Source organism: Copadichromis virginalis, linkage group LG3 (genome assembly GCF_057382275.1).
Source record: "Copadichromis virginalis isolate Kocher_CV1m ecotype Utaka linkage group LG3, C_Virginalis_male_GT1.1, whole genome shotgun sequence".
NCBI lineage: Eukaryota > Metazoa > Chordata > Actinopteri > Cichliformes > Cichlidae > Copadichromis > Copadichromis virginalis.
This window is the reverse complement of record NC_140620.1, coordinates 35,582,790-35,610,279: the sequence shown is the minus strand read 5'-3', so window position 1 is coordinate 35,610,279 and position 27,490 is coordinate 35,582,790. Positions and strand designations below refer to the sequence as shown.

The window sequence follows — 27,490 nt, the reverse complement described above, 5'->3', positions numbered from 1 at the left end:
CACTTAGATAAAGACAGTCTGCCCCAGGGCAGCTGTGGCCACAACTGTAGCTTGCCTCCACCAGTGTATGAATATGAGAGTGAATGAATAGTGGTATTGTAAAGTGCTTTGAGGGCCCCGAAAAGCGCTATATAAATGCAATCCATTATTATTATTATTATTATTATTATTATTATTATTATTATTATTATTATTATTATTATTATTATATAGAATGAAAAGAGGAAGGGAAGCAGCAAGCTTTATGCCAAATATAACCACCTTTAAATATATGTATGAAAACTGGTTATTGCTGAACCTTTAGTGCTCTATAATTAGTAGTTACATGACACGTCAGCATCTTTGTCTATAATTTGATTAATAGTCAAATAATGGCTTGATTAAAAAAACAACAAGAAAACGTTGATTAATACAGACCTTTGTAGTGTTAGACATGTATTACATTGTTTCTGAATGTGTGAATAAATGTACTCACAATGTTTTTTTCATACACACTAGATAAAATGAACGCTGTCCTTCTGACTATCTTGTGCACTCTCGCACTTCTGCATGGATGGAATGCAATGGTTTACAATCCAAGCCGAAACTCCAACCCACGGAACAAGTACAACAATCGCCCATGTCAGAGGACCTGGAACAATAATGGATTCAACAGATTTGTTCAGAAGCACATCCTTCAGCAAAACTTCAACAGAAAATCAAAGGAGGCATGGCAAATGTGAGTTAAAGGCTTATAGATAGGTGGATCGATAGAATGCTGCCTTTTCCTTAACAGTGCAACTGGCAAAACACAATGGGATCCAGTACACAAGTACGCTTTCAACAAACCATATGCTTACATTCTTCTTGGCATAGATTCAACAAGGTGCTGGAAACATTCCTCTGAGATTTTGATCCATGTAGACATGACAGCATCAGAGTGGATGCAGATTTATAATGCAAATCTCCCGTTTCACCAAAATCCCAAAGGTAATATTGGATTGAGATGTGGTGATTATGGAGGACATTTAAGCCCACTGAACTCAGTGTTAGTTCAAAAATCTAGTTTGAGCAGTCTGACTAGTCTCCTCTGAGCTCTGACATAAATAAGGCATTTCTGCGCAATGACCCGACACTCACTGGTTATTTTCTCTTTTTCAGACCATTCTCTGTAAACCATAGAGATGGTTGTATGAGAAAACACCTGTAGCACTGTTTTTTTTTTTTAAACTTGAACCAGTTATTCTGGCAACCACAACATTACCACATTCTGAGCCACCTTTCTTCACCATTTTGATGCTTGTTTTGCACTTAAGGGCATCATCTTGACCATATTACATATTTAAATTCACTTAGTTGCTGCTATGTGACTGACTGATTATATTTGTTTTGAACAGGTGTACTCAACAAAATAGCCAGTAAGAGCTGTTTAGCATTTACTAAAAATAACTATAACATTATTGATATTATTTATATTAATGTAAGTGTTATGGGGGTTTTTTTGTTTGTTTTTTTTAAAGAAAAAAGGTTAATGTCCTGACATTAACATAGGACACTGATATGACTCTTCAGGTACTTGGAGAATGAAAGACTCTGCAAAAGACCTCTGCAGTCCTTCATCAAGAAGAAGGATGAGAAACGTGTGGTGAAGATCTGTAATGGCTCCGGCAGGCGTGTTCGTGATAACTTATGCATCAGTACCTCAACCTTTAAGATACATGATGTTGAAGTGAACACCAGCAGCTGTAGCGTTACAAGAATTACGAAAAGCACAACAAAAGTGATAGTGGCTTGTGACAAAGTTGGAAACCAGTGTCGTCCTGTTCACTTTGAAAAATATGTGTTCCAGAAGCCAACAGATGAACGCTGTCATGGTTAGCTAATTTTTATTTTTTTTGCTTGGATAAACAATCTCCTTGTATGTTTTTGCTCTTTGCTACATTAAATATTATTATTTGTTATATGTCCTTTGCTTATCTCATTAAATCCTGGTCCTATAGCATTCAGTGAGAAAATCAAAAATGTGACTATATTCCACATATAAAAGGAACAGTTAAATTTCTTATGAATGCACTTTCAGCTACAGTTTATTTGCAGCTATACAAAGAGAGAAACGCATGAAAATTCATCATGATACCATCATAAATAAGACAATGTCTTTTATAAGCATGGTTTTCATTTTAAGCTTCGTTGTGATCCTCTCTGTGTTTATTTGTCAGTCTTTTCCATACGGTCCCGCAAATATTTTAAACCTATTTACTTTTTATATTTTATATGCTAACATTAAAACTAAATCTCTTTGGAAGTTAACATAGTTTTTGGTTTCTATTTTATGGCACCTAAACAACTCACTCTGTTATGTCATTTTGTTATGAACAAAATAAACAGTCTGAGTGAGTTGTGGGTTTTTGTTGACATATTTTGAGTTTTGTGGTTACTATTGAGAAATTGAGAAGAAGTAAAATTCAGGGTGGTATCGCCGATACTCGTCCGATACCGATACTTTGTACGAAAACTTACTGTGTTATTGTATTTTAGCTTCATCAAATTATCGCTTCATACTGATTACAGGATGTCAGGCTACTTATTCTTATTGTTTAATTATGAAGAATTAAATAGAAATAAAAAACCTGAAGCTGTGCGTTAATTGACGCTATTTGAACACATATATCTTGTCATTTAACATGTTTATACTTTCCTGGACATTTCAACAAAAACATTCAACATTCACACTTTCCCTCATTCACAGTAGTGCTGTGCCACACTTGGAATTTGGGTATGAATCCAATACCAAGTAAATACAGGTATAGTGAAAGATGAATTCTCAATTTGCAAATTCTGAACACATTTTAATCACCACTATATCACTGTGATTGTAACTTTCCACAATAATTACTTAACACAACAAAACACACCTTTGAGCTTTTCATGTGTTTTGAAATTGGGCTTTTGGAGACCATAGTGCATGTTTGAGGTTTATTTTTTCCAAAGAAATAGTTAACACAGTTCAGCAGGCTACATACTGAACTTGAATGATAAAAGCAAGTATCGACCCAGTTGTGCTAGTATTGATCCAATACCAATACTAGTGTTGGTATCAATACTATTGATTTTTGGATCGATCTGCTCACCTCAGTTACCAGCCTGTTTTTGAATTTATTGGATTGTAGTTGCTTTCTCTCAGGATTTCTGCACTTTTGCAACATTGGCTTCAAACATAAATAAGAGGTCAAGTTTATATTTACATGTTCTAGTCAGGCATGAGTGCTGTTACAGGTGGTGGATAGGAGAATATATCAAAACACCACCTGTGCATGGGAGCACAGGCTTGTAAAAGACCTTATAGAAAATAGTTTTATATGCACAAAAATGTATGAATCATAGACACATATCACACATATATTCGGGTATTGTACTTGCAGTCTTAACCATAGTCGCTGATCATTTATTTTATTTTATTGTCAATTTTCTCAATCCCTGTGTCTAGACAGTAACTACCTTTAGTTTTCAGAAAATTGATTGATGAAAAATGAAATATTGCCTTAAAGTTCCACTAAGCTATTGTTACTCCCCTCACCTTTCTAATATTCTATCTGTAAAACTCAAAGCGTGAAACTGTTCTTGAAGAGGAATTATTAAAGAATCAAATCTTATAACGAGCTGTCATGTACACACAATACTTACTGTTTACTAGTATTACCGCTTCTTCCGCCATATCTCGTGGGAAGAAAAGATGATGTTGTTGTTGTTGTTGCTTTTTGTTTCCTGTAAAGACAAGCATTGAATGCTGAGTGAGTTTGCCTGGTTTCCTGTGTGAGGCACTGCCTAGATGGTTTAAAAATATTTTGTAAAAATATTCAAAGTCGGTACGTTTTTTTTAATCATCATTGAAATATGTGTTGCTTCTCTGTGAGACATTTGCCAGATACCTCACTGTAAAATCTAATATTTTGTTTTATTCAAAATATTAAGTAGACTGAACCCAGTTTTTATCAACTTGTTATTAGAACTCAGTTTAAGTAAGTTACAGCACTTTTCATTCAAAAGCTGATCAACTCAGTTTATTTGAGTTGTCTTAACTTATAAAAAGTAAGCAAGTCAGAAATTTTGCTTCTCAGTGCAGAAGGATAAAACGATATGGTTTGAAAATGCCACGTCACTACCGTCCTCCTCCCTCGCACAGATCAGCCCGCATGTTCATGGTGCCAGCATTTTTTTCTGTTGAGCAAACCTGGAGAAGCTTCAGTTCAAGAGATTGTTGTCATTGCTGTGAATGTTTATGTGATACCGCACACCAAAGCCTTGAAATTTCTAATAATTGGGAAAAAAGTGAGAGATGGTGGAAAGATGTCAAAAGACCCTGATTCTCTGCAAAGGTTTAATATGTTTGGAAGTATCCTGGGGCTCAACAGGCTGTCCTCTGGCAGGGCATACTGGGAGGTGGAGGTCAGCAAAAAGACCAGGTGGGATCTGGATCTGATGAGACATGATGCAAACCACAAGGGGAAACTCTCAATCAATCCTGACAACGGTTGCTGGGTTGTTGTACATTATGAAGACCAGAAATATGCAGCCCTGACAAAAACCACCTGTGAGCCTTTCGGTTAAAGAGAAACCTCGGAAAGTCGGGGTGTTTGTAGATTATGAGGAAGGTCTCGTGTCCTTTTACGATGTGACGTCTCAGTCTCACATCTACTCATTAACTGAGTGTTCGTTTGGTGGGTAGATCCTTCCATACTTCAGTCCACATCTGAAACAAAATGAGAAAAACAGCGATCCTTTGATTATCACTGCTGTGCAAAAGCAGTAGTAATCACATGCACTGAATGTGGTTGGCAATATGTATGATTAGGTGTGCAGTAACAGTTTGCTTACCTGCCCATCGGGCATTTCATCTGCCAAATTTCAACATTTTTTACTATAACATGCCTTAATGAAGATCCTCTGACTGAGGCATCAAAAAGTTTTATCTTTTATGTACTATTTTTCTAGATTTTAACATTTGAAAAGTAAAAAATAGGTCATACATACAACAGTGGAAATGTATAGATTTTACAGAAACAATATGAACAATGAAATTACAGAAAATAACTAACAAAAACAAGGCTGGGAACTAGGATGTCTGGGTGTGGTGAAACACCTGCAAAAGACAGAAATGACAAAATATATTCTAAAGATCAACTTGTTAAAACACGTCGAACACGATTCCTGTTATTTCTTTAAGAAAAAAGTATTAGGACATATTATGATCAAATGATGTTACTAGGGGTGCAACGATACACAAAATTCACGGTTCGGTTCGGTTCGATACTTTGGTGTCACGGTTCGATATTTTTTCGATACAAAAAAATGTTCATGCATTTTTAATTTGTCATTTATTAAAATTATAAATATATATTTTAACTCAAAAGTACAGTTTTTAAATTTAACCCTAACCCTTGTGCGTGTTTTTTATTTTGACAGCGAATGCGCACCTGCGGACCACTTATGTGCAGCCCTGGTTATTTAGCTCGTCATATCGCAGCCACAGAAATTCTTTTGTCCATGAAACCATAAAGCTGCACTTTCTTTTTGCCTTATAGTCTGATTTGTCATAACTTCTCCGTTTTGTGGTAAGCTTTTCTTTGGCTGTCACTTCTTCACCCTGACCTGTCTTATTTGGCTCAGCAGAACTGAAATATATATCCTGCTGCTTTTACACACGCACTCACATAAGCTCAGCGATTCTCTGCGCGATCAACCTCTCACATGTTTAAGCTGCGGGAGATTTCACTTGTCATGTTTGCATAGTAAGCTAACGATTAATAAGACGATGTCAGAGGAATTGGTGCACAAATTATCATCACTCACAGATCAGTGCTGTCGCTCTCTATACACAGTTCGCGCGATTGCAAAGTGAAAGCAAAAAAACAAGCGCAAATTCAAACGCGACTTCAATATGTCACATATTGACAGTGGCTCACCGATGCCAATGACATAATTACCCAGCTACATTTCTGAAAAAATGCAAAAGCATTGACATATATTTTTCCTACAATAGCCCGACGGGCAGGGAAGAGAAAGATTTTGGTAGCCCGACTGAAAAAAATCGCTAGCTCCGGGACGTCGGGCTAGCGATATTGCAAGCCCTGTATCTGATTGAGGAATCACTGATCTTTGGAAAAGAGAGTTTATTACAGAGAAATGGCTCTTTCCAAAATAAAAGCTATACTATCCGCTTCTTCTGGGCTATATTCTCAGCAGCATAAGGAGAATCATGTGCTAACAGCTGTCTAAATGACTCGGCTAAAGTTAGTAGCATGCTTGCTTTTTTTTGTCTGCTTCCACTTGTCTTTGCACTAGGATGATGTCGGCGTAAATGTGCAGTCATATTCGTTGTGTTCCCACTAGTGCTTTCAGGTTAATCTCGTTGAAATGACCTTAACGCCACAACATGGCAAATCTCCGTTAACAAGCTACCGCCGATCGCTCCGTGCATGGGGCTAGACGGCCAACACGTTAACGAGCTAACTGCGCTAACACACTAGTTCACACCAATGTAATTGAGCATTGCATGGCACATCCAACATACTGTTTTACTTTAGTCCATGACTCGCTTACCTTCAGGGTCATACGTCACATGAAAACCAAAATAATTCCAAACGCCAGATCTGAATGAGAGTGGGGGAGGTCCATGTTGCAAGGGGAGCTTAACTTCTGTCTCGCTAGCTTGCCCTGCGCTCTTCCTTCTGACTATGCTGTCTGTGTTGAGCGCTCAGTGGACCTGCGCTCGACAGTGCAGCCTAGGCGGAGTAGTCGAACACAGATTCACTGAGCGCTCAACACAGACAGCATCGTCAGAAGGAAAATTGATAAAATAAATTACAAATGTTGTATTGTTCGATACATATGCGTACCGAACCGAAAGCACTGTATCGAACGGTTCAATATCGATACGAATATCGTTGCACCCCTAGATGTTACGTACTGATCACCAGCAGCTGGAGGTTGTGCATTATTCAAAATCAGCTTTTAGCCAATTTTTGGGAGCATTAAAATCTTGCACCTAGATGAAAGTAACTTTAAGAAGTAGTTTGACATTAATCCCTTGGCTGCAACAGGGAACTTGACTTTGTTGTGCATGGACTGGTGTATGTATGGATCAGAATCAGAATACTTTATTAATCCTTAAGAAAATAATATAAGTGTATGTATGTGCTTTTCTACTCATTTTGAGCAGATTGCCTCTTATACTTCAAGCCTTGGGGGATAAGGAGGTCATTTAGGGCTCAGGATCTATGACACACAGTTTAAGGGGAGCCATGGATCAAACCACCAACCTTGCCATTAGCAGATGGGCTGCTCTACCCACTAAGCCACACAGGACTTTAAAATATTAAGTTAACTTTGTGTGAATATGCTTAAATTATATGTCTTGACTGCTGTCCTAAGAGTTGCAAGACGGGAATACTTGAACTCTCTGTATCTGTGACATTTTTTTGTCTGCTGATTCTTGTCTGCTGTGCACAGAGGAGTGTGGTAGTCCCCTCCACCCCTGTGCAGACACACACACAAACACAGACACTTCAGCACTCCCTTCCCACAGCTCTGACTATAAATGCTGTTTGCTATAACTGTATACCACAGGATGAATTACGGGTTCTGCTTGTTTGTTGTGTCTTGTTCATTCTCCATCACTTACTGTATCAACAAAATGTTTACTTCTCTCTGTAGCTCTGTTTTACAGATCCTTTTTGTAACCATCTCCATCTGTTTGCTACTCAGGCTTCTTATATTGTGGTCTTCAGGAGTCACCATATGCCATTTAATAATGTGTGTAATATATTTATGACATCAAAAGGACAGAAATGAATAAAATTGTCATTTAGGGAAAAAAATAATTTTGTGCATTTTTTGTCATGATGTTACCACAAATATATATATATATATATATATATATAAATATATATATATATATATATATATATATATATATATATATATATATATATATATATATATATATATATATATATTTATATATATATTTATATATATTTTAAATCTGTAGATAGATTTTAAAATATAAATAACACATATAATATCAATTATTATCATTAATAATAATAATGATATAGAAATTACTTCCAGACTGTCATATCTTATTTGTCCACTAGATGCCACTAGTGTGTTTTATCTCCATCCTGATGAACACATTCTCATGTTCTCATGTCCCCACCCATTGTTGTTTTCTGTTATGTAGAAGAACGTTCTGGATAATGAATGGAAAATTAAAGTAAATACTTCATGTCCACACACAAATCAGAGAAATATCCACTCCACTTTGGAATACTCTCATGATGGTCACTTTCAATCAATCTGTTTATTTATAAACACATTTAACAACAACACAGGTCGACCAAGCTGCTGTACTTAGTAAAAAGGAAAACAAATACACACAAAAAGAACAAAACAAGACACAGTCACAATTAAAAGCTAGGGAGTAAAGATGTGTTTCTAGATGAGATTTACAAATGTCGAGTTTTGGAGAGGTCCTAATTTGAAGAAGCAGTCTATTCAAGTTTAGGCGCAGCAATCACAAAGTCCTCGTCTCCTCTGGGTTTTAGTTTGCTGCTAGGAACAATCAGAAACAACTTATCAGCTGACCTAAGAGTTCTATTTGGAGTATTTTTAGTTACAAGATCAGAGAGGTATAGGGAAGCTAATCAATTTAGAGACTTAAAAACAAGCAATAAAATCTTAAAATCAATTCTATAACGTACTGGAAGCCAGTGTGAACGAGCCAAGACTGGGGAAATATGGTCTCATTCACGAGTGCCTGTCTAACCCTAACCTCATTCTGAACAAGCTGAAGAAGAGAGCAGAGCCTGGCTGATACCAAAATAAAGATTATTACACTAATCAAGCCAGGATGAAATTAATAGATAAATCACTTTCTTGAAGTCAGCAAATGACAACATGTTCTTAATTTTTGCAAGGGCCCATAGTTGGAAGAAGCTGGCTTTTACAACAGGATTTATTTGTTTGTTTGTCAAATGAAAAATTGCCATCAAAGAACACTCACAGATTTTTTTTTGCAATGGGAGTTCTGGACTTTTCCAGAGAGCCCTACTTCAGCCAAAGTGCACAGTGAAACAGGCTCAAAGTGATCAAAAACAGCTGAGGAAAACGCGGGAACAGAAGGATCATAAGCTTCAGCCCCTGGTGAGCTCATCACTGGACCCACTTCAGTTTGCCTACCATCCATTGGAGAGGATGATGCTTCCTCCCGAAGTTCTCTGATGACTCTGCAATAGTCGGCCTCATCACTGACATGGATGACAGGGAGTACAGAGAACTGACGCAAGACTTTGTGGCAGGGGCGGGGCGTGGGGGTGGCTTACTGGGCTTAAGCCCGGGTTGTTTTGTCAGAAGCCCGGGGTCTTTTGGAGTGTAATTTTTTCATAGTTAGATGCCTGGCTGACAACTGTATAAAACAAAAAGTACACACAATATTCGAAGCACATAGTGCACACTGTGGGAATTTACGACTGTGCGTGAATCCCCCCTGATATTGGTATGATCCGAGCTCAGGCACTAAGCGACTGAGCGAGAGGGCGGGGCAGCTGCTGCTTGTGAGTGCGCTGTTGGAGAAACGGAGCCAGCCATACTAAGGAGAGCTTAAGTTTGACCAGGTACCAAAGCAAATCATTCATACGGTACAAATAATGTAAATATGACGGTGCATCACCAAAGATTGATATGAAACTGATCACTTGACCAATATTACGTTACTTGCTCTTCAAGTGAATCAACAAATGGCGAAATGAAAAGCCGAACAACAACAATGCTATTTTTTTAGAGAGTCTTAGCTTACGTGTGTTTATTTCATATTTTCAGTTTTTACCCTCCCCGACTAAATCGGTTTCAGTTATGTACTGAAATATAAGAATGGACATTAGAGGGTTCTTTCAAAGAAAAAACTCAGGTAAATGTTATTTTATATATTATGCTTTGTATGTTGTTCAGTATATTTGTATGCAAAACAAGAGGGATTTCAGTACACAGCAGGATATTCACATTTGTAACCAGATATTTACACTTTAGGGAGAAAACATAAAACATTTTTACTGTACAACATCAATTTAGAGTAAACTTTTGTTTTGTTATTTTTCAAATTCTGTATTTATTAAGTTATGCAGGCTTGTTTGCACAACAAGGCTAAATAATTATATAAACTTTTCTCAGTCTAAATATTGTACTTTGGTAGAAGATAGTGCAGGTCTATGATGATTTTTAGTGCTCCTATCATCTAGTTCTGATTGTGGTTCTGTCTTGGTTAAATCCTAAGTAGTCCTGATTTTGAACTGTTGTAGTCCTGTTTTAATTCTGGATCAGTTTTGGGTCTGGTTGAATTGGGGTTTAGTCCTCATGTCTTGATACAGCCCTGACCTTGTTCTGCCTTGCTGCTTAATTAAAAAACTAGTTTAAGGTGTCCTGCACATGTGATATATATTTTTCCCTATATGAAGTCACTCTTTTTTGAACAAAACTCAAAACAGAGACAATTAATCTTTTAGTCATTTCTACCCCCCCCCCCCCCCCCCCCCCCCAAAAAAAAAAGAAAAAAAAGAAAAGAAAATCCCACATGCATACCACCCTTTTGGGCTAAGCCCCGGGTGTTTCAGATGTCTGGCTCCGCCTCTGCTTTGTGGACTGGTGCCAGTAGGATTACCTCCAGATCAATACTGGAAAAACAAAGGAGCTGGTGGTAGACTTCCGCAGGCACAAACATCCAAGGTATAGACATTGAGGCTGTGGACAGCTACAGGTACCTTGGTGTTTAACTGAACAATAAACTGGACTGGACTCAGCCCTTTCCTGTACCTGCTGCAGCGACTCAGGTCTTTTGGAGTGAAGGACCCACTCCTGAAGACCTTCTATGACTCTGTGGTGGCCTCAGCCATGTTTTAACGTGTGGTCTGCTGGGGTGGCAGCAACTTGGCTGGGGGACAGGAAGAGACTGAACAGGCTGATCCGGAGGGCCAGCTCTGTTCTAGGATGCCCTCTGGATACAGTGGAGGTGGTGAGTGACAGGAGAATGGTGGCTAAGCTGTCATCTCTGTTGGACAACATCTCCCACCTCATGCAGGAGACTCTGACAGCACTGAGCAGCACCTTCAGTGGCAGGCTGCGGCACAGAGACTCTGCAGGTATTTCCTTCCTACTGCTGCCAGTACAAAGACTTTGCAGATGACCAAACACACACATCTACACATGGAAGCGTATCTGTAACCGGAAGGTCACCGGTTCGATCCCCGGGTTCTCTGTCCTGGTCGTTGTGTCCTTGGGCGAAACACTTTACCCTACTGCCTACTGGTGTTGGCCAGAGGGGCCGATGGCGCGATATGGCAGCCTCACTTCTTTCAGTCTGCCCCAGGGCAGCTGTGGCTTCAACCGTAGTTTACCTCCACCAGTGTGTGAGTGAATAGTGGCATTGTAAAGCGCTTTGGGTGCCTTGAAAAGCGCTATATAAATCCAATCCATTATTATTATTATTATTATTATGTGCAATAACACTAAGTGCATTTTTTTTCAAACAACGTAGCATTTTATTCTGTTGCATATAGCATGTGTCAGTGGGCTGGCCTTGATTTCTTGTTGACTGTCTCTTTCAGATATGTGGTTGGTGGAGCTGACCCAATTATAGATACAGCACACCTGAGAAGGCCAGTCCCAGTTATAAAGCTACCTTGACTGAACCTCTGTCTCTCTGTCTCTCTTCATCTGGGGCTCATTATGCTCATTTGGTTATGTTCAGTTATGACGGTTGTATAATTTCACCTGTGTTTGAGTTTCTTTACTTTATTTCATTAAAATATCTGACAGCATTTAAAAGCCTGTGTGCGGTCTCCCACTTACTTGTCACATCCTTTGAGCCGGGTTGTGACATATGGTATTCTTTTTTCTCTTGTTCTATTCCAGTGTTTTTCTTAATTGTTGCTACTGTAACTCTGCACTGTCCACTTTCTGCTGTGACACAACACATTTCTCACATGTGGAACTAATAAAGGCTTATCTTATCTTTAACAAGAAACTGTAAAAAGGTTTCACAGGTGGCTGGAGACACTGGTAAGTGTGGGGTAGGTGAAGGGTTGATAACAGAATTAATGGTGTTTAATAAGACACAGGACCTATAACAGTTACTTCTTAAATCCAGTTTCACAGACAGAGTTACACCCTTGCCAGTTTTTGAGAGGAGGGCCCTATGTCAGGAAGCCGGTTTAGAAAACTCAGAGTGAAAAACGATACTCAGGGTTGAGTAACCCCGAACTGTCCAACTCGGAATATTCGGTTTCAGAAAGGCTGATAACAATTAGTTCAGTCAACGCGGAGTTGCTTTAACCCCAAGTTAAGCGCGCGCACGAGGATACATAAAGCCCTGATTAGTGGAGCACAGATTAAGCGAGTCACCATGGAGACGGAGGGAAAGAAGGCGGGGTCAATGTATCTTACAGCGCTTGAGGCCGAAATTCTGATGGCAGCATATGCCGATAACATGCAAATTTTGCGGAAAAAAAGTAACACAGCCTCAGCTGCAAAAGAAAGGGAGCATGCATGGCAAAACATAGCCGACAGAGTCAATGCGTGAGTGTTAATTTAAACATTGATCTAGGGATTTCCACCCATTTAACACGTTATTTTATTATATTTTATTTTCTTTTTTATTTCATACATTTTATTTTGTGACATGATTTGAGCGCAGGTGCAACCCAACAGGCCCCAAACGTTCCTGGCAGCAAGTAAAAATGAAATATAAAAATATAGTCCAAACAGGTGAGGTGTAATTGTATTATGAGCCATAGTGCTTGGTCTGTTTGTCCCATGTAAATCAATTGCAGTTAGAGGCTACATTAATTTCCCCTCTGTAAGCACTTATTGAAATTATCTGAGCACATTACAAGTACATATTTGCTTACTCTGTATGCTCAAATGTGACCCGTTATAGCCAACAGAAAAAAAAGCGGAGGCCCGAAAAACAGGTGGGGGTCCTCCACCACCACCACTCACAGAGGCTGAGCAGTTGGCTTCCACATTTGTGATAATGTGGGCAGCATCACATATGATCTTCACAGTGCAGAGAACACAAATTAGCATCCATTACTAATAATGAAATAATTTGTTAGTTTGAAATGCTACAGGGAACTATGTACCTGTACATTAATGCTGTGGAAAGACTTCCTGTTCACATGGTCTCCTTCATTTACTGAAGGAGCAATGATTGGAATGTGAGTGCCATCTATACAGCCAATCACGCCTGGGAACCGTGAGAATAAATGTAACATTTAAGTAGTAGTTCAAGTATCACCACATCATGGATTAAGTTTCGTTCATCCTGATACCTGCAATTTTGTGGAATCCCTCTTTGATGAATCTTGTGGGTCTGTGACCGGGGAACACCACAAACGAGTACAGGAGACGTTTCAGTGCAACTGTAACATTCCTGACTGCCCGACAGACGGTAGCCTTGGAAACGTGCTCAGCGTCACCAATATTATACAGAAAGCTCCCGTTTGCAAGAAACCGAAGTGCAATACAAATAATATGTACAGAACTGAGAGGATGTCCGCGATGTGTCACATGAGCAATATTAGGCCTGAGGATGTTATTCAAATAAATTATAGATTGTGCTGAAAAACGGTGACGTTCACACAGAAAATCATCAGGAAATGATAAAATGTCCAAACGCGCTCTAATCACTCTCTCCCGGCGGAGAGCTCTGCGGAGAATTTGGGCTTCAACATCTACTGGCTCTTCGAGGAAGGAGCACGCCATGTCTGACACTTCCTACAGTCAGGTTTCCGACAAAGAGGCGGAGAAAGTCAGGGTTAGTTGAAGTAAACCTGCTAGGGGGCAGGTTAGCTTCACGGAGTGTGTCGTCATAGTAACTCACTCAGAATTAATCTAAACTCGCTTTGTGAAACCGAAAACCCAGAGTTTTCGTTAACTCAGGGTATACTTACTCAGAGTTTGCACTAAACTGGCTTCCTGAAATAGGGCCCAGGGCTTAATGGTGTAAATTAGCCGAACAAAACAACAAACAACACAGAACTGAGCTCCAAGGAACACAAATAACCTCATAAAACAATAAATCTAAAACTGAGTCTGACCTTCCTAGATTACCCAAAGAGTGAGAATAAGATAATATGTGATATATTTTATGTAGACCAGATTTGTTGAATTCTGTAGTGTTGCAAAAAGCAGATTAACCTTATAGTGATTAAAAGTTCCTAAACACCACTTAAAGCCCTGTCATAGCTTTTGTGCTCTGCAGGTTATTTCTGCCATTCAAATAAACGTTACTTTTACAGCCTACCTAACAATGTTCAAGGTCTTGAACTGTCCACCAATCAAGCCTCTGTGTCAGGAAGTAGAAAAACAATTTCCCCATTGTGCTTTGCAGAGTCCAACTGGTACAAACAGATAAGAGATATAAAGATGCAGACAAGAGAACAGTTTATTATTAAACAACATCAAAACAGCCAGTTTGATCATAATCATCAGAGAGTCTGGAGAGTGAGTGGTGCTGAAACAAATTGGAAAATGAATTTTAACATTTTACGATCTATTTTCTTGTTTTGTGGCTTGACTTTGGCACACAGTGGTGCTAATACCACTGAAACAAATCCATACCATCCTGACATGTGTAACCTCCTGAAAGACTTTGGGGCCATGACAGAAAAAGTGAAATCTATGGAAACAAGACTGAAGGAAACTGAAATCTGCCTAAAGGAGGCTGTAACCAAGCTGAAAGACAGCGAAAACCAAATTTTGGAGCTGCAAAGCAAAGGTAAAACAAAATCAAGTGAGATTTCATTGATTAAACTGTTAAGCATTTTTTTCATTGTGGCTGAATACTCACAATTAATTTGACTCAACTTTAACAATCTTCAAAAATATTAGTATAGGAAGGAAGATGGAAGGTGTTGTTGCTCTTATTTGATGTTTTCAAACCTGACAATAGAGCATCAACTCCCTGAAATTCAGTGCTGTAAAAAAAATAAAATAAAAGAATCTTGAGCTACGCCTTGTTTCTATTTTTACAAAAATTGGAAAAAGCTGGAATGATTTATTAAAATGTATAAACATTGTGTATCGGGAAATCGTGTACTGAGTAAAAAACAAAGAGTTTATGCCTCTCTAACAACGTGGAAATTTGGTAGGACCACCCTACATTGTCATATTAGAATGCAAAATTAATTACACTGTTTGTCTAATTAAAGATGAAAAGCTTAAAACAATGACATTTTGAAGACCGGATAATGTCCATGTTATCTGAAAGCTCATTAATAATACCATAGTAATTATCCAAATTAAAAGCTAAATGTCACATTTATCTGCTGATACAAAGAAATCTGATACACCTGATCGTCTGTGTGTCCTTACAGATAAGTCACAATATCAGTCAGTGTGGAACCTACATACAACAATTTTATGTTTATGATTTGATTTTCACAGAAAGAACCAAAATAATATTCAGTGCAACAGCAGGAAGAGGCAATGCACACATCGGACCCTTCAACACAGACATAATTATAGACTATAAGAAAGTAATTACAAACTTTGGCAGTGCCTACAGTCCAGTCACAGGTAAGATTTACAGCCTCCTGTATGCTCATTTGTTTTATTTCACAAAGTAAAAGAGATATAAGTGCAAGACAAAAACATGTTTGCAATTCAGTTTTGGAAAATTATATTTATTGTTATTGTAAAATTAAATGTACTAAACTTAATTATTAAAAATTTCAACAGCAATTTACAAATCTGACATTTATATGTAGTTAAAGGATGAGACGTAATGATCAAATCTCCCTTACTTTTTCCTTTTCTTTTTGATGTGACCAACACTCTTTTATTCTTCAGGTGTCTTTACAGCACCTCTTGCAGGTGTTTATTACTTTACCATCTTCTATCACGGTGGAAGAAGCTACCCACATTATCTGCGTATTTTCAAGAATAATGAGTTGACGGTCTTTACAGCTGATCATAAGACAGAAAGCGACGGAGCTGATAATGGAGGAAACGCTGTGTTCCTGCAGCTGCAGCAAAGAGACCAAGTGTATGTGAGCATGGCTGCAAACACATATGTTGAGGGAGACGACCACACAACTTTTAGTGGCTTTTTGGTCACGGAAACGTAAGAAAAAGTAAATGTATGTCTGCTTAGGATGAGAGGCCAGAGCTTCTTTTAAATATGATGCTTCACACAAATCAAACCAATTTCTGTAACATTCAAATGTGCTTAAGAATTTTGTGCTTTAATTTTATTATCACTCTTGAATTTGATATAATTTTAAAATGTATGTTCATGTTAATTTAATTGATTTGAGTTTCATTGCATTGCCTATTATTAACTGCATTTTGATAGCGTTTTAAAAAATCTTTAGTAAGATAGTTTGAATGAGCTCTGTGTTCAAGTTTATTGCCTTATAAACAACGTTGTTTTGCTTTTTTTCTGCTTGATCGTGAATATCAAAATGTGAGCTCAATGAATAAAATTGAAGTAAATAATTTACGTACCATAATGTATGACTTTTGAAGCATACAGGGATCACCTCCATTCCTACTTCACAATTATGTGTTGACAATGTATACTAAATAATTGTTGGGGTGCAAATAAATAGGAGTAACTTATAAGCATTTTTAGGAGTGAGGAGGATAAACTGGGGCATTTAAACTGCATTCGTCAACAAACTGATACCTGAAAAAATGCCACGTTTCTCAAAAGGAGCCATGTATTTACACCTATGTGGAGGTCCCTCTGTTTCGAGCCTGTCAACATTATATAACTTTGAATTATAAGCACAGAATGAATTAGTGAACATAGAAGAGAAATACAAGAAAAACAGAGGATCTTTATATTCATGTTATGACCTGTCTAGGGGCCAGGGCATAAAATGAAAAGGAGATGAAAAGTTCCAGCCTTGTCATAGTTTTTGTGCTTTGCAGGGTATTTATGCCATTCAAATAAACTTTACTTTTACAGCCTACCTAACAATGTTCAAGATCTTGAGCTGTCCACCAATGAAGCCTCTTTTTGAGGAAATAGCAAAACAGAGTCTCACTTCACCTCTTTTCTGCTAATTGTGCCTTCATGTGCCAGAGCTGTTTCAATGATATGATGGCACAGTTGTTTTTTAATAGTGTATTTTTAGTGTCTGAGCTTATACATTGACAGCAACACTGGAATTCTTTTGCTAGCAAATGTATTACTGTTTCCTCATTGCTCTCATGCTGAGTTCAACTGGTACAGATAGATACAGATAGATAGGCGATACAGAGATGCAGACAAGAGAACAGTTTATTATTAAACAGCATCAAACAGCCAGTTTGATCATATTAATGGGAGGTCTGGAGAGTGAGTGGTGCTGAAACAGCTTAGAAAATGAATTTTAACAATTTATGGGCCACAGTGGTGATAAGTTACTGAAACAAATTAATATTATCCTGACATGTGTAACCTCCTGAAAGATTTTAGGGCCATGACAGAAAAAGTGAAATCTATGGAAACAGATTGAAGGAAACTTTTTTCCGTTGTGGCTAAATATCTCATAAGGCAAAACAACAAACAAAGCAAAAAATGAAGACATACCACAAAATACAAGGAACAGAAATGCACAGCCCAGAAACAAATCAAATTTCTGACCCATAACACTTTCGCAAGCAGATGCTTTCTGGATAGACAGCATCTGGAATTGTGCATGACGTATTATGGATTAAGATATGATAGTACTTTCCTGCCGTCATTGTTCCACTATTTTTGACAGAATTGTCAACATGATGTAGACTAACTCATTGTTGGGGTACAAATGAATATAGAAGTAAACAGGTTTATTGGTCACTCCAACCCCCCCCCAAAAGAAAAAAACAAAACAAAACAAAAAAACAATAGACTTAACTTCTACCTTAAGTGTCCAGACTTGCTAGTACAAAGTTAAACCCGCTTTTGCCTTCAGAAATGCCTTCATTTTTCATGGCATAGATTCAACAATGTCCAACAATTCAAAGAACGATTCAGTCATGTGTCCAAGTATAAAAGATGCCTGGGATCACTTATACAGGTGTTAGACAAGAAGATGGCGCAACAAGAACACAGCAAGAGGAAAGCTCAGATTAGATGAATGTAAATAAATGAAACCGTAATTTAGGGATCTTTTGGAAACTTGTCAGGATGTTGGTACAAATAAAACAATAAAACATCTTTGATGCTGTAGTTTTTCCAGACCTTTTTTCCTAATTTGTCCACTAAATGTTACCAGTGTGTTTGACTTTTTTCCTGCTGCACACTTTTTCCATTTACTGTCACTTTGTGCTATATGGAAGAGAGTTCTGGATAATGAATGGGATGTTCATGTTACTTTCATTATATGAAGTCAGATTAAGTATCCACTCTAATTACCCACCCTGACCCCACTCACACTTTTACTGTACTGACAGCAACACTGTCGCTGCATGGACCCCACGAGTTTGTGCAGACCTGATACTGTGAGTCATGTATGTGAGAGTGGTGAAGTAATATTTGATTGTTATTATAAGTAGGCCTTTAGATGGTCCAAAGATTGGCACCAATATTCATTTTGATCAAATACTATTTTTTTTGCAGAAGCACACTAAATGTAATGTTGTGCTATATCATGTTTTTCACTTTTTGCTTACACTAAACGTTTGTTATTGTTGTGTTCTAAAAGAAAAGAAAAGAAAAATTGTCTAAATAACAATACAAGATCACTTTGAACCAGAAAAATATTTATTTTAGAAGGATGAACATGAACATTTATGTTGCTGGGAATCGGGGAAAGTTGTGATTTCCGCTGCCGGTGTCCGGCGGCCGTTGCCAGTAGCTCCACCGGCTGCTGCCAGCGGCTCCAGCGGTGGGATAGTGTTTGGGTCCCAGTGTCAGTGTTCCCAACACAAGACATACAATACCATGTGAAAACAAATATATAATTCTTTGTTGTAGCCTTCACACTGAATGTAACAACACTAATTTTTCACTCTTTCTGTTTCTCACGAAACAAAGACACCACACCTCGTGAATAATCCCAACCCAGTGGAAACATGTTCTGTCTAATTTGGCATGACAGGTCACATAGCACATGTGAATAATAAGATTCAAGATTCATTTTTTTTGTTTTTTTTGTCACATGCATAGTTGTACAAGTACAACACACAGTGAAATGTATCAAAAAAGTTCAGAACGCCGGCACGTTTCCCCCGGCGCTTCTTTGTTTTGCGCCTCTGGGCCTTAAGATTGTAAGGCCCGGACTGTCACCCTCACTTAGAGAATTGCATTAACCCTAGTTAAAATAATTGTGCAATATGTCAGGTTGGGTCTCAGGCCCTCCAAAGTACGGAGGCCTATCTCCCCTCACTACACTCCCTGCTGGTGGCTGATGCCCTCAGACGTTGGTGTGTTGGTGGTCCTTGTCGACTGGGGCTGGGCGCTCATGTATGTACCGGCTCACTCCTGGTGGCCAATTGGCAAGGCCGGGCACCTATGGCCCAGCTGGGCCCCTTCCGGGGGTTGGGGTGCCCTCAGGCCTCTGGTCTCAGGGCCTGAAGCTCGGTCCTCTCTGGCACAGCCCACGGGCACGCCACTGCAACCCCCTCTGGTCTCTGCTCTGTAGCTGCTGGGTGACCTCTCGTTTGGAGCTCTACTCAGCTCTTCCCAGGAGGGTGGCACGGTTCCCCCCCTTTTGGTGGTCCTCCTCGGGTCCTCGTACTCTGGGGCCTCAGGATGTCTGGGGCCTGGATCTCCTCCATACCTGCTTCATGCCCTGGGGGACAGGGCTATGGCTCCCCACACTCCCTAGCAGATCGTTACATGGAGAAACCTTTGGAATACAAGCATGCTGATCCACACAGGTGTGCACACAGGTGTACACACGGGTGTTCACAGACGCGGACTACACCTTTCTTGGCTGCTGCCTCAAAGCACATTGTGCGCTGTCTATCTTGCGTGCTGCACAATATCGTTTAATATTTAGTATCTACTGATATCTACTGCTAGCTAGTTTATTGTGATGGTGCTGTTTTTTTATTATGTTGCTCTTTGTTGTTTGCTTTCTCTTCTGTTTTTTTTTCTCCATACAGGTGATCAAGGTGTTTTGTTTGTTTTTCTTTTTTCCTCCCCCCTTTCTCACCGTCTCTTCTCCCCTTTGGTTTTCTTTCTCTCCCTCTCTTTCTTTCATTCTTTCCCCCTGTCCTATCCCCCAGTCATGTCTGTCCCGTTTGTAGCAACCGAAAATAAAATAAATACATAATTATAATAAAGGTCAATCAAATGGACCAATATGGCAAGGCCATGATGATCCACTTGGTAAAATAAATCCGCTTGGCATCTTTCTTGGCCTTAAGACAACAATTCTGATGGCTAAAGATCCAAACGGGACAAAAACAACAACAAATAATAATAATAATAATAATTGTGCAATGAAAAATAGCGTTTATAATGGTTTTCAATGGGGCAGAAATCGACCATGAAGTTCGACAAAGGATGTATGTCTGTATCTCAGCCGTTTAAGCTCATTTAAGGAACTTTGGCTATATTCCATTCAACACAGTGAAAATAGTGTGAAATTAAAAAACGCAAAGGCCACAAAATGGTCCCAGGTTCACCCAATACAATAAACCCTACTCAGCTAACCTCCCCAGAACAAGCAAGAGGGAATGGACAGTGCTCGGCTTTACACACACGGTTTAACACAAAGTGGGCCGAAATGGCGGACTGTGCTCTCAGTCTAAAGCAGCCACGCCGAATCACAGATCATCAGTCTTTTATAGACGCAGGTGAGCTCAATCAGCCACTCATTGCTTCCCGGTTTTCCACAGGGCTCAAGCTGGCCAATCACCTACGAGGGCTGACACACTTGGATTTGCCTGGAGGAAAACATGTTGCCTCGTATGTTCCAAAACCCTAGGCAGTAACAATGAAGTCAAAGATAAATAATACAAAACGGGAAAACACTAAGGACCATAACAAATTAAAATGCACTGAAATATTAAAAATGTTAAAATCCATTAAAATGTAAAATGAGAATAATTAAAGTGTTTAGAAAATTCTTGAAATTGCTTTTAAAAGGAGCACAATGTGTTTAATAAGTTTAAGAGATATAGTAATTATATATGATTCATCTTTACAAGTTTCCTGATTTATTGTGGAGAGCTGATGATTGTAAGAGGAAACGAATGTGGTTGTGAGGTTTGTGCACGTCTGCTGAACTGTCTGCTCAACAGTCTTTGTTGATCCGCACATTTTACAAACTGTCTGTGAGAAACTTGACATGTCTGCGAAATCCACCGAGCAGCTGCTCACTTTTGTCTTAGTGTCAAGAGTCTGCGCTACCTTGTAGATGTCCGCTGATCTCTCTGCATTCCTTCACACATAACTGTTGTAATCTAGCCCATTTCGTACTGTGCCATGCTGTTCCAGATCATTCTCCAATGACTTCATTTGTTTGTCTCAGCCACATATGATAACTGGGGACGCATAAAAAGATGTAAACAAAGCTACAGAAAAATGAACTCTTAGCATGTAGAAAACATGTCCTCCACCCTCTGGAAACATGTGAATACAGAGCCTACAGAGGCAGTATACAAACAACATCCAAAATGAGTCAAAGTTTGACGTCCACAATGACCCCATGGAGGTCTACAGATGACAACACTGATGTTATAATGCACAAGAGATTAAGTAGAGTCAAAAAAAGTTCTCCCCCATCTGTGGACCACAGTTGAACCCCCAAAAATGAGATATGCTGTAAAGGACATCACTCTGCACGTCACTTTGCACTTTGACATTACTATCTCTTTAAAACTTTGGGTCTGTCAATCACAATTTCCTTAATCTATATAATCTATAAATCACATATAAGACTGGATGTTGATCTTTTCACTTCATTTCTGGCCAGAGTCGAGCCGAGAGATCTCAGCCTCTATGACACTGCCTGATGGTCTCATGTTAAAGTCTGTATGCCTTACACAAACATAGACATCATTTCACTGAGCATGATGTTTGGATCCCACTCACAGCACAGAATTTGTTTATGAGCGAAAGCAGAAGTAGAGTTAGCTACTGTGGAGATACAGAAATTCTTTTATTGCTGCCATATAATCTGCATCATTATACCTGCATTAATAACATTCTTTACAGCATTATTTCATCTAATAATATTTCTCACAGTATTGATACTGCATTACAGTTGTTTATTGAAGATGTCCATTTGAGGATCCTTCCATTTTGTTAACTTTTATTACAAGTATGGTTAGAAGTATTTTATACACATTGCATATCTGTGCCTATTTTGAGTTGATGTTCGGTTCATTAAGGGTCTTAAGCTTCACTGGCGTAACTGTCCAGGTGATACATGCTGAGGGAAACTAGAACATAGAAGGATAACTGCAATGCATGCTTACAGTACATATAATACATATAAACTAGGAATAGGCCTGAGCAGAGGCCCAAATGTTTCCAGCTTCTTGTTGCAAACCTGTTGCATTTTATTCTACTTGGTAACAGATGACTGGAGGTTATAACCAGCCCTTGGGCTTAAGATTATTACCTTTATTATTTATTATTACCTTGAAGGTGTTATCAAAATGAGAAGTTCTATGTCTGGTTATAGCTATTAAAGATGTACAAGATGTACGATTAACTGTGACTAATGTCTGGAACCTATTTTAATCTGTCATTGACGCCATGGGCGTGTACCCCACTGCTTTATAAGTGTCCACAACATGTATTTTGGTCAGAAGACATATGTTGATGTTTTCTCCGGGCTGTTAATAAACTCAACGTTTGATTGCACTGTTCTGGGGCCTCCGTGGTTTGTGACACTGCTCTACATTGATCGATTTCGCGACACTACTCAATATGGTGTGACTCGATACACAAATTTATTCAAATGACTCAAATGTAGGAAGCAGAAATTTTATCCTGGTAGGCCAACAGTCCTGCATCATTTCACCAAGCACATGATGAATCTGTCTCTGTCTCTCTTTCTCATAATGTAAATGACATCTTTCATAACTGGAATATAAAAATCCCTCACATCAGTGGATCATTCATTCAGAGGGAAAGTCAGACTTTTATTTTAATATTCAAATCCTGACCAGGACAAAAAGAGCTCTCTATACTGTGTTTCAATATTTACCTGAGAGCTGTCTTCATGAACACATCGGATAGAGAAGAAATTATCACATGTAAGTTTAAAAACTGTAATATATTTAATGTATGTAGTACAGAGGTGATGTGTAGAGAATATTGAAAATAATTTGTGATGTGTTACAAAAAAGAAACTTTTATCTTGCACAACTTTTACTGAAAAGACTTGTGAGCTTAAAATAACAAGAACTTCCAAGATGAGTAACATTAATGGTTTCATTACCTTCTCCATGAGCTGCTGAATTATTAAAAATGAATTAATTTCTGTTCTGGTTCAAAATGTTCACACTATTTTTCTTTATCTTGCTTTCTGTTTAATCCATCTTTTCTTTCCTGACATAAAGTGTGCATCGAAGAAGTTCTGTTCAAATCTTTGTTTCCTTGAGTAATAAAACATCACTTTCATCTGTCAGATCAAAGATGCAGTGGAATCTGTTTCTGCTTATTCTGATGGGTAAGTGGATTGTTTATTGTTTGTTTAAAATTAAAATTAATGCAGATTATGACCTCACACGTTTTGTTGTTGTTGTTGTTTTTTACTTTTTTAAGTGAATTCAATAATCTCATATAATCTCGATATCATATTTCTGTATATTAGGTCAGTGTTGCCTCTTTACATGCCGCCTGTATGAGTACCACTTTATTAAAGAAAACAAGAGCTGGTATGAAGCACAGAGATACTGCAGAGAGAAATATACAGACCTGGCCAAAGTGTTTGACATGACAGACATGAGCAGACTCCGTAACTCTGCACAGAATCAAGGAGAAGCCTGGATTGGACTGAACAACAACACAGGTGGAAACAGGACGTGGCATTGGTCTCTGCCAGGAGTGGAATACATTCATAATGACAGCAGCTGGAATCTGAAAGGAAGAACTGGTAGAGAACTGCCTGGAAACTGTGGGAGGAAAAGATACGATAAAGGAGATAAAAAGCTGGCAGATGTTTCATGTGACCGTACTATGTGGTTCATCTGCTACAATGGTGAGGAGATGTGAATAATATTAAATATTATTATAATATCATGATATAAAAATATAATGGAATATCATAATACTAACTTAAGAAGATAGAGACAGACAGAACTTCACAAGAAAATTTATTGAGGGATGTCTTTGTGTGTTTTTCTGTTGATTTCACAGAAATGAAGAAAGACAAGAAAACATTGAATTTGATAACGTTATTTATGAGCTGGACACAGGCTCAGAGCTACTGCAGATCAATTTACACTGACTTGGCCAGTGGACTCGATCAGGTAGATGGAGAAGAAATGAAGGCCCTGTTTAACGACTATACCTTTAGTGCATGGGTCGGTCTGTTCAGAGACAGCTGGAGGTGGTCAGATGGGAGTGATTTCTCTTTCAGATACTGGGATATGCAGTTATTCAATGATAAACAAAGCAACAAGACATGTGCTATGACTCTGTTAAACAGATCAGGAAAATGGAGCTCTGATGAATGTGACAAAGAAAAACCCTTCTTCTGTTATGATGGTGAGTTTTTATCAACATGTGTCTGACTGGTTTCTCTAAAAGGAGGATCACTGGAATCACTGACAAGATCCAACTGAACATGTTGTGTATTTTTCCTCCTCCTACATCTGCATGTTTGCTGAATTAATCTCATAAACATGAACACACTTAGTTGACAGTCAGATGACTTTAAATATCTGTGGGATAACTTTGAGCTACTGGTAGGTTCAACCAACGTTTTAAAGTCTCTGTTGTCTGTAAATATGGAGAGAAGTTGTTTTGGATTCCTAATAGTTTAAAAACATAAATATTTCAGGATGTTGTCGACCTGTCTGCACAAAGTTCATTATTGTTATTATACTGGTTTCTACTGAGGGCAGAGCAACACACACGCTTTTTCTAGGTTTTTTTTTTTTTAATTGGAACAAAATAAACAGCACAGAGAGTTTCTCATGTTTACAGCTCACTAGATTCAACTGAATGTGTTGTTTTTTCTTTATGGCAGATAAACTGATCCTGATCAAAGAAAACAAGACCTGGGAGGAGGCCTTGGATTACTGCAGAGAGTCTCACAGGGGACTGGTCTCCATCACTAACCCTTACCAACAGAGATGGGCAGAGGTGAGAGCCAAGAATGCCTCGAGTCCTTTTGTCTGGCTCGGCCTGCGCTACTCCTGCACTCTGGATCTGTGGTTCTGGGTCAATGACAAGCTGGTCTGTTATGAGAAGTGGAGCAGAGAGGGAAAGACTGAGGATTGTGGCAGGGCTGTGGGCATGCAGAGTGGAGGACAGTACGAGTGGGTCAGTCAGAGAGACAATGAGACATATAATTTTGTTTGTTTTAAATAAGATTTCTGATGTGTGTCACTGGCTCTTTTTTTTTTTTTTACTGGCAAAAGTTCAACTAATAGCAAAACAACAAACAAAAAAAAACAAACATTGTTTTAACCAGCACAAAATTGGCAATATCTGATATTCAGTAAAGTAAATATAGTTTCCTTTTGACTGCCTGATTCAGTCATGATGCCTGATTTTTTTGGTGATGACAAAATTTCAGCTAGAAGCAAAAATCAAATCTTTAGCTGTAAATGGCTCAACACTGATAAAGTCTGATCTGCACTGAAGTAATATGGTTTATTATTTTCCTCTTGACTGTCGGATTCAGCGATATTATACTTACTTGCTTCATTTTGCTACATTACTCTATTATTACACTTTTCTTATTGGACGTCAGAAACAAAGTTAGTTTCAGTTTTCATATTTGCTGTTTATTTTATTTTTATTATCTTTGTAATCTTTTTGTCTTTGTGCACTTATAAACTGGTCTTAGTGATAATATTTCTAATCTTTAATGGTTAGTAAATATTAAAACTAATGCGACAAACCAGAGCATTTATATTGTAAACTTTCACCAAGGTAACTATTTTTTTCATATGACTATTTAAAGTGATGTGCTGTAAACTAGTGATCTGTGTCAGGGTTTCTGGGTCGTTGACCCAGTATTTTCAGTTCACGTTCACTGTTTATGTACTGCCTGTTCCACTTCCTGTTTTATTGTGTTAGCCTTGGTCTGTGTCCATTATGTTCAGTCCTCTTCCCATTTATCATTAGTTCATTAGGTTCAGCTGTTCACTCACCTGTCTCCAATCATTGTCATTATAAGCCCTCTCTTCCCTTCAGCCCTTGTCGTGTCATTGATGTTTGTGTGATGTTATGTAGTCGTTCCCGTTAGTGCTCAGTTATTCAGCCAGCCACTCAGTCTTTCAGTCAGCTTGTCAGTTCTGCCGTTCCTGCGTTGTTCATTCACCCACTCCAATAAATCCTCATCATTTCTGCACCGTGAGTCTTGCATTTGGGTCATCTCTTCCACGCCTCCACACACAACCTCTGACAATCTGTGTGTGTCAAGGTAAATAAATACTCAGTTGCAAGTGTAACAATCAACACTCCTTACAGTAGTTCTTGGTACATTTATTTCTACAGAAAACCCTTAAAATCCTTACACGTGTGACTTACTGACAAAAAGCACTTTCTTACTACAAGCCTCATTCATTCATTGACAAAAGTGTTTTGTTTTTTTTTCTTGCCTAAGCTCTTTTAACCTGACATTCACCCTCCAGTGGGAGCACTGGGGGCAACTCAGTGCTCAGCACCTGCCCAAAGATACTTTGACACACAGATTTGACCGATCTACTAACCTTCTATGTGGCACTGAATCCGATACATAGCTGATGTTTTAGAAAGCGACTGCTGTGTGAACGGTCAAATCGCATTAAATCCGTCTTTTACGTCACTGACACAAGACAGACGCCAATTATCAGCGCCGGAGAAGCGCCCGAGAAGACATCGTGAACGCTTCCTGGCCATCCGGTGAAACTGCTGGGAAGACAACGTTGGAGAAACGTGAACATTTTATTTGTACTGCATAATCTGCAAATTCTGACAGAAATCTGCAACTGTCCTTTGAAGCACCGCTCCTCTAAAACAGCAATAAGGATCATTATTAGGTTATCTACATTATTATGTAAATAACAAAATAACTTACAGCAAAAATTGGGAAAGGTGAAGTCCGAAGTCTTTATATTAAGGGCCATCAGTCAAACAATACTGTTTGCTCTGGGTCTAAACAGAGCGCGTTGTGTGTGACATCTTCTGTTGAGCATGCGGGCTGCTTTGAGCGTTCACACTAGAGCGCGTTTGCTGTCACATTTTATCTGTAGTGTGAACAAGCAGACAAAAAAAATCAGATTTGATCAAAAAATCGGAATTGAGCATTAAGACCTGCAGTGTGAACGTAGCCTAAAAGAGTAAAATGTATTTGATGTTGTAGTTTTT

The 27,490-nt window shown here is 38.6% G+C and overlaps 3 protein-coding genes across 4 annotated transcripts; all 3 read left to right on the top strand.

Moving 5' to 3' along the window:
• Positions 1–538: 538 nt before the first annotated feature.
• LOC146714365 (uncharacterized) lies at positions 539–2,552 on the top strand. Its single transcript, XM_085450853.1, has 2 exons — positions 539–718; positions 1,552–2,552. The coding sequence occupies exons 1-2, from the start codon at positions 564–566 to the stop codon at positions 1,856–1,858; spliced, it is 462 nt and encodes a 153-aa protein (XP_085306979.1). The 5' UTR covers positions 539–563; the 3' UTR covers positions 1,859–2,552.
• A 1,774-nt stretch (positions 2,553–4,326) lies between these two features.
• On the top strand, positions 4,327–16,360 carry cbln8 (cerebellin 8). The gene is made up of 4 exons (XM_085439821.1): positions 4,327–4,442; positions 14,622–14,809; positions 15,478–15,609; positions 15,883–16,360. The coding sequence occupies exons 1-4, from the start codon at positions 4,327–4,329 to the stop codon at positions 16,158–16,160; spliced, it is 714 nt and encodes a 237-aa protein (XP_085295947.1). The 3' UTR covers positions 16,161–16,360.
• Positions 16,361–23,173: 6,813 nt separating this feature from the next.
• On the top strand, positions 23,174–26,492 carry LOC146714363 (macrophage mannose receptor 1-like). Of its 2 annotated transcripts, XM_085450845.1 has the most exons (5): positions 23,174–23,220; positions 23,527–23,636; positions 23,781–24,167; positions 24,326–24,676; positions 25,161–26,492. In XM_085450845.1, exons 2-5 carry the CDS (start codon positions 23,603–23,605, stop codon positions 25,502–25,504), a joined length of 1,116 nt encoding a protein of 371 aa, XP_085306971.1. In that variant the 5' UTR covers positions 23,174–23,220; positions 23,527–23,602; the 3' UTR covers positions 25,505–26,492. The 2 variants fall into 2 exon arrangements, with proteins under 2 accessions (XP_085306971.1, XP_085306972.1); XM_085450846.1 differs by lacking the exon at positions 23,174–23,220 and having other exon boundaries at positions 23,324–23,636.
• Positions 26,493–27,490: the final 998 nt, after the last annotated feature.

What these genes read in the sequence shown, in the direction of transcription:
- cbln8 (XM_085439821.1), top strand. Translation starts at nt 4,327, where the DNA reads ATGTCAAAAGACCCTGATTCTCTGCAAAGGTTTAATATGTTTGGAAGT. An exon ending in GAGGTCAGCAAAAAGACCAG is followed by an intron (nt 4,443 to 14,621) that starts GTGGGATCTGGA and finishes TTTGGCACACAG; the next exon opens with TGGTGCTAATACCACTGAAA. An exon ending in TTTGGAGCTGCAAAGCAAAG is followed by an intron (nt 14,810 to 15,477) that starts GTAAAACAAAAT and finishes TGATTTTCACAG; the next exon opens with AAAGAACCAAAATAATATTC.
- LOC146714365 (XM_085450853.1), top strand. Translation starts at nt 564, where the DNA reads ATGGTTTACAATCCAAGCCGAAACTCCAACCCACGGAACAAGTACAAC. An exon ending in TCAAAGGAGGCATGGCAAAT is followed by an intron (nt 719 to 1,551) that starts GTGAGTTAAAGG and finishes ATGACTCTTCAG; the next exon opens with GTACTTGGAGAATGAAAGAC.
- LOC146714363 (XM_085450845.1), top strand. Translation starts at nt 23,603, where the DNA reads ATGCAGTGGAATCTGTTTCTGCTTATTCTGATGG. An exon ending in GTTTCTGCTTATTCTGATGG is followed by an intron (nt 23,637 to 23,780) that starts GTAAGTGGATTG and finishes TCTGTATATTAG; the next exon opens with GTCAGTGTTGCCTCTTTACA. An exon ending in ACCCTTCTTCTGTTATGATG is followed by an intron (nt 24,677 to 25,160) that starts GTGAGTTTTTAT and finishes TCTTTATGGCAG; the next exon opens with ATAAACTGATCCTGATCAAA.